The following is an 11270-nucleotide window of genomic DNA, read 5'->3' on the forward strand; positions in this document are numbered from 1 at the left end:
AGGTGGGAGAAGGGACGGGCAGGGGAAAAGAAAAACATGATCAGGTATTGTGGGGAGGTGGGAGGGGGGAGGGGAAAGGACTGAAGCCCTTAGAGTCAGCAGAAAGAATGGAAACAGGCAACCTCAGGAGGTAAGAGGTGGGGAGACCCTCTAGAATGTACCAGAGACCTGGGAGGTGAGAGTCGCTCAGGACTCGAAGGGAGGGACCTTAGATGAAATGCCCTACAGTGGGAAGGGGGGACTTTTGAAACAACTTAGATGGATACAGAAAATGTGGTTCATTTACACAATGGAATAGTACTCAGCAATTAAGAACAAGGACATCATGAGTTTTGCAGGCAAATGGATAGAACTAGAAAAAAATCATCCTGAGTGAGGTAACTCAGACCCAAAAGGACATGCATAGTATGTGCTCACTAATAAGTGGATATTAGCCAAAAAAAGGTACAGAATACCTAGAATACAATCCACAGAATTCAAGAAGGTTAAGAAGCAGAAGGGCCCAAGTGAAGATGCTTCAGTCCCATTTGAGAAAGAAAAGAAAATAATCAAGGGAGCCAAAGGGAGGAAGGGACTTGTGTGAGAGAGGGGAGGGGGGGAGGGGAAAAGGGTAATATGATCAGATATTGGGTGTGGGGGAGAGAGACAGGAGAGAAGCCCTGAGGACCAGCATAATGAATGGAAATATGCAACCTTGGGGGGTAGGTGGGAGGTGGGAGGACCCTCTAGAAAGTACCAGAGACCTGGGAGATGAGAGACTCTCAGGACTCAAAGGGAGGGACCTCAGATGAAATGCCCAACAGTGGGGAGAGGGAACTTGTAGAGCCCACCTCGAGTAGAAAGACAGGGCTCGAGTGGAGGGATGGGGTTACTACCCGACAGTCAAAAACTCTGACCCAGAATTGGTCCTGTCTAAAAGAACTACAGGGATAAAAATGGAGAAGAGACTGAGGGAAAGGAGGTCCAGTGACAGAAACTGGGATCTAGCTCAAGGGAGGATCCAAGGCCTGACATTATTACTGATGCTATGATGTGCTTACAGACAGGAGCCTAGCATGGCTGTCCTCTGAGAGGCCCAACAAGCAGCTGAAAGAGTCAGATGCAGATACTTACCAATGGAAGGAAGCTGGGGACTCCTGTGGTTGAATTGGGGAAAAGTTGGAAGAAGCTGAAGAGGAAGGCCACCCCATAGGAAGACCAGCAGTCTCAACTAACCCGGACCCTCAAGATCTCTCAGACACTGAGCCACCAACCAGACAGCGTACACCAGCTGATATGAGGCCTCTGACACATATACAGCAGAGGACTGCCTGGGCAGACCCCAGTGAGAGAAGTTGCACCCACAAGAGACTTGAGGAGGAGTGGGGAGGCCTTGGGTGCAGGGGCAGGAGGCAGGTATCTTCTTGGAGATGGGATGGGGGGTAGGGGGGCAGGTATGGGATGAGGAGCAGTCAGAGGGCTGATGGGTAGGGGGATAATGACTGGACTGTAAAAAAAAGATTAAAGAATTAAAAAAAAAAAACAAAAACAAAAACAAAAATCTGATGCATCCGCAAGATGAAAAGCAACCTACAGGATGGAAGGAAATATTTGCAAACCATGTACCTGAGAAAGGACTAATGACCAGATTACATACTGATCTGTGGTACCCAATGGCAGAAAGACCCAGTTAACAAAGGCAAGCCTGCCACACTGCATCCATTAAACAGCAACTTCCTGTGCCCCTCGTGCTTCTGTCACCATGAATCTGGCTCTAGGTGACACCTCCAACAGCACCTGGCCTTGTGAGGAGTTCTTTATTTATTGCCTAAGTAGTCACACATTTTCCAGATTCACCCTCTATAAATTTACTATATTTCTAGAATTGTTTAAGAGAGAACATCTTAAATGCCTTCCATTTGTAACCTCTTTTGGTCTGAGAAATCTTATGGAACCCCAAGTATATGAGGATATAAAGTGGGCATATAAATCAAACATTTACTGATAACAAATTACAGAGGAAACAATTTTAAAACAGTTCTTTGGTATACATATAATTTTATCATTTATTCAATATGAAAGCAAGTATTAAAGACGCACACCAGCACCCACATAAAATGCTGAGCATGGAGGTACACACGTGTAACCCATGCTTTAGGAATGGAGACAGGAGGATCCCTGGGGCTTGCTGGTTAGCCAATCTAGCTAACCAGTAGCTCCAGGTTCGCTGAGAGAAGACCCTGTCTCAAAAAATTAAGTTGGAGAGAAAAGAAGAAATATATCAATCTTTTGCCTCTACACAAATTCACACACATGTACAGGCACACATACACATTTCCACACAGACACACAATACAAACACTATGTATATATGTATGTACGTATATATTTATGTATGTATATACAAAATACAAAGTGGTTTGTTTTTGAGACAGAATCTCACCATGTAGCTCTGGCTGTCTTGGAAACTTCCTATGTAGACCAGACTGGCCTCAAATGCACAGAGATCTGCCTATGCCTCCCAAGTGGTGAGATTAATAGCATGTACCTGATATGATGTTTGTAATGTTTAATGAACAGAGTTTAATTTCAAAACTCATATATTAGTTTTAAAAATGAGAGTACACAGTCAGGTGCTGTAGCATTTTCTTACAATCCCAGCATTTGGGAATCTGGGCCCAGAGGATCACCATGAGTTTGAGACTATCCTGACCTCCATATTAAGTTCTAGGCCAACATGGCTACAACACTATAAATTGTGTGTCCAACAGGAATGAAAATATTCTGAGGGAGACTCTTGTGCCAGACTACTGAAAGAATGGACCCTCAGAACCTAGAATTTCCCTAGGAATTTCCAGCTTCAAGAGAAAGTGAATTGCCGCGGACCGGGGTTTCTTGCGGGGTCCCTTATTCCGTGGGACAATGAGCTCTGGCCAGGTGGGCACGGGATTCGGCTTTGACAAACAGACTACACACGAGTGGTGTAAAATCTGAGTGTATTTCTTTTAAAAATGACATGAGGCTTTTACAATCATTGCAAAAGAGAAAATGAAAAATCTGGCAGCTCAACAGTTGAGGTACCTCTGAGACTATCTGAAACATACTGGGTCTAAAACAGCAGCTATCTCCTCTGAACTGGTGCTGCATCCCCCGGGCCCAAGCACTCTGGGCCTGGGGGAATGCGGGTGCATGAATCTGAGTCCTAATCCATCTAAGTTCTAGTGTTAGTCCTGCATGTGAGTCCAAGTCCTTCTTCCCCCAGTCCTAGTGTTAGACTGAAGTCACGTAGGCAAAACACACCAAGGTCAGTAGGGTCTGGTAGCCAGGTGTGAAGCAGGAGGAAGAGGGGTGAAGCCCTCCCTGTTGAGGTATTCTTATGCTAATTCTCTGGTTCTTGCTGGAGGCAGGCAGAGGGGAATCTTGACCTAACACTTTCAGCTAATGTCTTAGAGTGAGAGAAACCTTTCAATTACTCTTTAGTACTTAAAACATTAAACTAGGATAGTTGGAAACATTGTGTTGGCCAGGAGACAATGCCCAATCTTAACCATTTACAAATCATTACTTGGGGTAGCTTTATGCCTAATTATGAGGCCGTGTTGATGATTGGAGAGACTAATTCTGGAACACGTCTGAGTTAGGGGATACCAGCAACTAGTCTGAAATCCAGGAGGCACAGAACTCCTTTTGAAGTCTTACTGCCTCTTATCCTTTATCAGGATTTTATCCCCGATATTTTGGATGTGACTGGAGTAGACGAGTGTACATAGCAGTGAATGAAGCCTTGGAGCAGCCAGGGGGGAATTGTCTACTGGAGACCTTGCAGGAGAGACAGGAGCTGAGACCATGGTGGGCAGAGGCCCTCATCTTGACCAGACTGCTTAGTTCTGTATATCCCCGGCCTTGCATTTAAACCCTACGCTCCTGTCAGGACCCTGAAGATAGACTTAGAAGATGGCTGGTTCTCTAAACCTCTTCCCAATGGGGCCACAGTAAAAAAATCTCCTTTTTTCTGTTCTTCGTTATTAATTTGGCTTATGGAAGATGGGTGACCGAGCCTGACTTGTTGGGTCCCAGGTATAACCCTAGGTCTATTAACAGCATAAGACTGACTCAAAAAAGAAAAGAAAAATTAAAAATATACCCTATTTTCTCTGTACTCTAAACTCACAGCAGACTAAAAGAGATCACCTTCTTGCCCTGGGTTCAGAGAATCAAAATCCAGATTTAAAGTCCACTTTTAGCCCAGATAACTCAAAGAAAACCTCGATTTGTATTACAAATCGTTTTGGATAAACTGTAGAAAACAAACTAAACAGTAAAGATGAAGGACGCACTCCTGTTTTGACTCCCACTGTACACTTCCGCACTGCCTGAGCCTCAGGAGCCCTGCCAGGAACACTGAAAGGAGGGGACCTGCTTCTGGTCCCTGGGGACTTCACAGCTCTCAGTGCGACTGTTTCCTAGGAAACCTGACAATCAGGAGTAAGGTACTCGCTCCCCCCTGCGAGGCAACAGCTTCATCAGTGGATAGTTCAGCAAGGTTCCTGTTCAAACTCTATCCCTGGCCAGCACTGAGAGGCCAGCCCTCCTCTCTCTGCCAGGAAGGCTGTGGACGCCAGGCCACATCCTCTCGATCTTTGTATGGAGGGAGTCAAACCCTGAATCGTAATCTTCAAAGGCGTCTTAGTCTGCCACCGACTTGAGGAAACCCCAGAGATGAAAGGTACCCAGCTTACAAACCCCACAGGGTTTGCTATGTCTCTTGGATTCCCTAGAGATGCTTTCAGCAATGAATATCCCTTGGGCATTTAGATTCTGACTCTCTCTTCACCTGGAAGCTTGGTTCCTATGAAACAGGAAGAGGACTGATCTGTAGACTGAGGCGAACCCTGAGGCTTTTGTACTTACCACCTGGGGCTGTCCCATAAGCCCTGGTAAAGTGCTGCCCTAGCTCCTGCATGAATCCCTGGAAACAATCCTTACAGAGCAGATGTTGGCACGGTAAAAGCCGAGAGCCCTCAGCTCGTAGGTCCCGTCCACACATAGAGCAGGTCGGTGCCACAGCCTCCAGGCGTTCATCTGTAGAGCAGAGTGGCTGCCTTGGGATGCTCATACCCAGGCCTGGGCCCATGTCTGCACCTGTGTCTGGGGCTTCAACTTTTCCACTGACATCCTTGGAGATGAAGTGTCGTGTTGAGCGCGCAAGCTTCACTCTCTGCAAGTGAAGCACAAAGCGGAGGGACGTCACTTATTCTTTGGGTTGGGAAAAGTTCTTGAACAGGTAAGAAGAGAAAGCCTCAGAGGTCCAGGTCCTGACCCTCGGCCTCAACCCTGTACTGGAGAGAGTCCAGCATCTCCACTGTAAAAACCAATCCTGCTAGGTTCTGTATTTCTAAAGCAGCTTGACGGACTTCAACAGTGCCCCAAACCACCTGGGCCTCTCCCTCCTGATGAACAAGGTGATCCAAGTTTACTTTTGGAAAAGGATTGAAAATTTATAAAGTGCCAAGTTTACATACCTAGATTAATCCTCACAAACGCCCCTTGGAGATAGAGATTATGACACTTTTACGAATTAAATAAATCAGGAAGTACCAGCTGAGGAAGATGAGGCTCTCAGACGCAGGATAATGCACCAAGACAAAGTTCAAATTGAAACACAGGTCAGCCTGATTCTACACACCACACTATGAATTGCTGGAATGTACTCAGGTTCATGAGTTCTAATATTCTTTTTTTTTTTTTTTTTTTTTTTTTTTTTGGTTTTTCAAGACAGGGTTTCTCTGTGTATCCCTGGCTGTCGTGGAACTCATTCTGTTGACTAGACTGGCCTCAAACTCAGAAGTCTGCCTGTCTCTGCCTCCCAAGTGCTGGGATTAAAGGCGTGTGCCACCACTGCCTGGCCCTAATAATCTTTTTAATGTTTTATTTTTAAATTGGGGTTGGGGATCGTGTATTTGTATGAGCACATAAGTGCAGTTGCCTGCAAAGGCCAGAAGAGGGCAACAGCTGCCTGATGTGGGTGCTGGGAACCAAGCCCCAGGTCCTCTGTAAGAGCCCCTCTCCAGCCCCTGGTGCCCACAGAACCCAGAAGATGGTGTCTAATTCCTGGGGCTGAAGTTGCAGAGTTATGAGCTGCCATTGTGGGTGATAGGAAATTAACCCATGTCTTCTGGAAGAGCAGTCATTGATCTTAACCATTGAGCCATTGCTCTGGCCCTCTAATAATTTGCTTAAATACTGTTTCTCTCTAATAATGGTGTTCTAAAGGCATAGCTCTTCTATATCATTTACATGTCCACCCTAAGAGTTTAGGGACAGTATTGAACCTATGATCTCACTCACCGCAAACATTGCTGCTTATCTGAAATTAGTAAGGAGAAGGGAGGCCTGATAACCATCCGTTCTTGGCACATGGAATTTAAATGGCACTGTAGGACATTATATTATTTTATTTACCAAACTTAGCTGCACAAGTGAGAAGCATGTTTAAACTGCAGAGGTAAATTTAGTTTGACAAAACTATCTACATATGAAATTAATATTGCTAATCTGGCTGCTTGGGTTTTTATCATGTTTGAATACTGGTCCTACAGCCCCATAAGTTATGGCCAAAAGGAGCCTGTGTCTACTTTTATATTTGTATTTAATAACTATGTCATTCAGTCTGCCTGGGACTCTGTAATTATGCAAGTCTAGATCTTTAAGAACTAAGTCCACTAAGGAAAAACTGTCTCGAGGCTTCTTGAGTCCAGGAAGGTACCACCATGCAGATGGATGGATGTTGTGAGAGGTACCACCATGCAGATGGATGGATGTTGTGAGAGGCCTCTGCAAACCCCAGGCCCCACGGAGTAATGATCCACATGAGGTGAGAAGGAAATTTTGTTCAACATGACTCAGTAACTAGTGTTGGTTCAAATGTCTAGAGTCTGAAACCAGGCAGTTTTTTTAATGTATATTTAAATGCAGTACAATTTGGAAAACATTTTCCTGGTATAACACAATCCGTGTGCACAAGGAGGCATAATTACATTGAAACTCATCTCAAAGTACACGTCACTTCTTCCACAAAGACAGGTTCTAGAGATAGGCTGCATGTGTTATCTTAAGGGCCTAAAGCAGTGGTTCTCAACCTTCCTAAAGCTGTAACCCTTTGATACAACGCCTCATAAAATTATTTCGTTGTTGCTACTTCATAACTGCAATTTTGCTACTGTTATGGATCACGATGTAAATATCTGATATGCAGTATATTTGATGTGACCCCTGTGATAGGGTTCTACCCCCAAAAAGGAGTTGTGAACTCTATTGGAAGCCTTGAGCCTAGAGGGAAGATCTGAAGTTGTCTCTGTCATACGGAAAGTCCAAAGGTCATCTAGACTATTAAGTATTTCCAGTCCTGCTTATGGGAGCTCTGGACATACAGATAGTACAAGGATCATCTAGCTTTGTCTGCCTCCATTCCTAGCCTTCTGGGTGGAAAACAGGTTATATTTCTTTTCCCTTGAAACAGCCCCAGTTCTCCCAGTGCTATCTGTGAGCCAAGGCTCCTTTGTGCTCCCAACTGGATGAACTTTCACTCCCAGTCCTGTGGGCACCATCCAGGCAGTTATTTCCTAAAAGCAACCAGAGTGGCTCCAATAGAGGTGAGGGGGTCTCTTAGCAAGTTTAAGTGTGTGGGTGAGTTGACTACATTAGATCAATGGTTCTCCAAGTTTGTGGCTTGAAATCCACTTTTTTCCCCTTAAGATGGTGCCTCATTTTGTAGCTCTGGCTGGCCTAGAACTCGCTATGTAGATCAGGTTAGCCTCAAACACAGAAGGACTGCCTGCCTCTGTCTTCAGAGGGGTGGGATTAAAAACATGTGCCACCATTCCCAGCTGCTCAATACACCTGCCCAGAGATGTTCCTTCCCAGCATCAGTACACTGAGGCACCAGTGCAGCTGTGGTTCAAGGTGGCTTAATTTGGCAGCAGAATCTGACAGCTCTGTCCATGTGATCCTGGCTTTACAGTCATGAAGGATGCCAGAGCAGGAAGCTGTGGCGGCTTGTGTCTGAGTTACTGAAGGACAGGGGTCAAGGAGTCCCTGAAAGATCACTGCATGAAGCTATAAGGTGAGCCCTAATTTATAATGGAAATGCCAGTATGTTACCAGTTCTAGAATCCTGCGAGTTTGCCCAGGAAAGCTACAGCCATGGAGTGAAGAGGGCTATGTGCCACAGGTAGCAGAGCTGGAGAAACAGGACTACTACCCAAGCCCTCTGGAGTAAAAGTGATTCCAACAGAGGTTGGACACGGAGCTGCAGGGTGAGGTGTTTGCCCGGCTGGGTTTGAGCTTTGGTCTGACCTTTTCTTAGTGTGTTCCATTTCAGCCTTTTGCAATGGAAATGTGCAGTTTGTGTCACTCCCTATGCATGAGATTTATAGAATGCTTCTTGTTTTGATTGTCTAGAGGCTTACATTTAAGGGTTTGTCCTGGGCAAAGCAGAGACCCTGTTCTTTGAACTACTGAATAATGTTGAGACTGTTAAAGACCTTGAGGCTATTTGAAGCTAGCGTCAATGTTGCATTATGAGATGAAAATGAAATTTCAGATGCTGTGGTTGAGGATCAAGAGGACAAGGTGTGGGAGTGTTGTGTTACATTTCATTGTCCACTTGATGAGATTTAGAATCACCAAGGAAACACACCTCTGCACTGAGAGTGTTTTCAGAAAGGTTTCCTGAGCAGAGAAGACCTCGTGAACATGGGTCACATCATGCCATGGGCCCTGGACTGGATAAGAGAGAATGTGACCTGTCTGATTCCTGACTACAGGTGAAATGTGACTGACAGCACCATCCATGCACATGTTAATCCAGTAAAAGATCATGGTAATATTGTTATGAAAAATGTTTGAACTTATGAACCTCTAAAAGGGTCTACAGGTCACACTTAGAGAAACTGCTACATCAGATTTCATATGATAATCCTGGACACTCTGGGAGGTGAGATCATTGCCAGTGAGCATTGTGCAAGCTGTGGAGAGAGGTAGCTACTTGATTCTTGTTTTCAGAGGGTGAGAGGTTTAAGGAATAGCTAGGCAGTACGTTTCTGATCTGAGGATAGAAACAGTGAGGTGACCCCTTATAACCCTCTCCTCTGCTGCTCTTCCCTGTAGCTTGGAACGTTTCTTCCTGACCAAGGAGTTAGTTTGGATGATTATACTTAAGCCAGGGATACCAAATTCTAATTTCTACAAGAAGCATGGCTTCCTACATAAAGTTTCCACATATATGAATCTGTGACCAGCGTTACCAAATCTTCATTTTATGTATTTTTTATTTTCTAGGCAAGGTCTCTCTGTATAGCCCTGGCTGTCCTGAAACTTGGTCTATGGACTAGGCTGGACTTGAACTCAAAGCTCTGCCTGCCTCTGCCTCTCGAGTGCTGGGATCAAAGGCATATGCTACTACCACCTGGCTCTCTTTTTTCAAAACACCAGAATCTAGGTTTTTATTTGCACTTTAAAATGTTGAGACTGGGGAGATGGCTCAGTGGATAAAGTCACTGCTAAGCAAGCATGAGGGCCTGAGCTCAAATCTCCAGAGCCCATGTAAAAGCTAGGCAAAGAAGTCTGCACCTATAACCACATGGCTGGGAGATAGAGACCAGCAGACTTGGGGAGATCACTGGCAAACTCAAAAAGTGAGGGGAAGAAGCCACTGAGGAAACAGACATGTCCACATACATGCATAAAACACACAGAGACAGACACATAGACAGATCGAAGTTGGCAACTTTTTCAGTCATCTCTCATCATTGTAACCTGAAATAATCTCATTACATAGGGTAAAGACTTACTCTAACTCAGCATTAGCAGCCATCCCAGAGTGTGATCAGGGGGACAGGAGTCTGGGAGGACTACACCTCAAACAACCTAAAGGCCTCCCACAAGGCTCCACGTCTCAAAGGTCGCATCACATTCCCAATAGCACAAGCTGGGGAACATTTAGTGCTGGGTATGGTAGCGTAAACCTTTAATCTTAGCATTCGAGAGGGCAGGGCAGCCTGGTCTATAATGCAAGTTCCAGGCCAACCACAGTTACAGGATGAGATTCTGTCTCAAAAACAAAAACAAAACAAAACAAGGAGCCAGCGATATGGCTCAGCGGTTAAGAGCACAGGCTGCTTTTCCAGAGGTTCTGAGTTCAGTTCCCAGCAACCACATGGTGGCTCACAGCCATCTGTAATGGGATCTGATGCCCTCTGCTGGCACAGGTGTACATGCACATAGAGCACTTATACATAAATTAAATAAATAAAATCTTTTATTTTTAGGGTTGTTGAGATGGCTCAGTGAGTAAGAACACCGACTGCTCTTCCGAGGGTCCTGAGTTCAAATCCCAGCAACCACATAGTGGCTCACAACCACCTATAATGAGATCTGATGCTTTCTTCTGGTGCATCTGAACACAGCTACAGTGTACCTATTAATAATAATAAATAAATCTTTGGGCCAGAGTGAGCAGGGACCGAGCGAGGAGGGCCGACTGGAAAACAGAGGTCCCAAAGTCAATTCCCAACAACCAGATGAAGGCTCACAACTACCTGTACAGCTACAGTGTGTACTCATGTACATAAAATAAATAAATAAATCTTTAAAAAAATATTTTTTAAATTCAAAAATCAATCCTAAAAAAGAAACAAACAAAACAATAGTAACAACAAAGATCCAAGATATAGAAACAACAAATTACGTTTTAAAAGAATGAGAAAACACCATGACTCAACACATACCAGCATACCACATATATAAAACTCCACCTAAATAGTGTGGAAGGAGGGGAACCCTCGTATGCAACATTACCTTGCCACAGGCCACCTGCCTTTAGCATCACACCACATCTGGAGATCTGTGGTAAGGGAACAGTTGCTGGATGTCTTTAACCTACTGAGGAATGATATGGCAAACCATTCCATACCACACTGGGGTGAGAATCCCAAAGACTATTTGCTTGGGTAAATAAGTTCAAATTATCATCAAAAATAGTGTTTATGTCTGTGGGAAAGTGAGTTTAAAATGCTGGCGAGAATTTACTCTGCCAGACTGCCAAACACATTTTCTGTTTGATTGCTGGATGTCTTAGATACAATCCTGCGGCCACAGCTCTATAATATGACTTTCTTGTCTTTGTTTACTATTCTCTCTTACCCTAAGCACCTGGAATCTATGTATAGTGTCAGTACTGAATGCATACACCCAATCAATACTTGTAAAGAGAATGACTGAATAATACTTTT

General features: G+C 44.6%; 1 protein-coding gene across 5 annotated transcripts in view; it reads right to left on the reverse strand.

Moving 5' to 3' along the window:
- Trim66 (tripartite motif containing 66) overlaps positions 1 to 11270 on the reverse strand; it is a 64373-nt gene that overhangs the window by 50625 nt on the left and 2478 nt on the right. For 4 of the 5 annotated variants that reach the window (XM_031387799.1, XM_031387798.1, XM_031387801.1 and 1 more), the window contains exon 2: positions 4891 to 5197. The exons of the other annotated variant lie outside the window; for it this stretch is intronic. In XM_031387799.1, the coding sequence (XP_031243659.1) occupies positions 4891 to 5197 (307 nt within the window). The remainder of the gene's footprint in view (positions 1 to 4890; positions 5198 to 11270) is intronic. 5 annotated transcript variants of the gene reach the window in all.

The sequence above is a fragment of the Mastomys coucha genome, unplaced genomic scaffold (assembly GCF_008632895.1).
Source record: "Mastomys coucha isolate ucsf_1 unplaced genomic scaffold, UCSF_Mcou_1 pScaffold21, whole genome shotgun sequence".
NCBI classification, from domain to species: domain Eukaryota; kingdom Metazoa; phylum Chordata; class Mammalia; order Rodentia; family Muridae; genus Mastomys; species Mastomys coucha.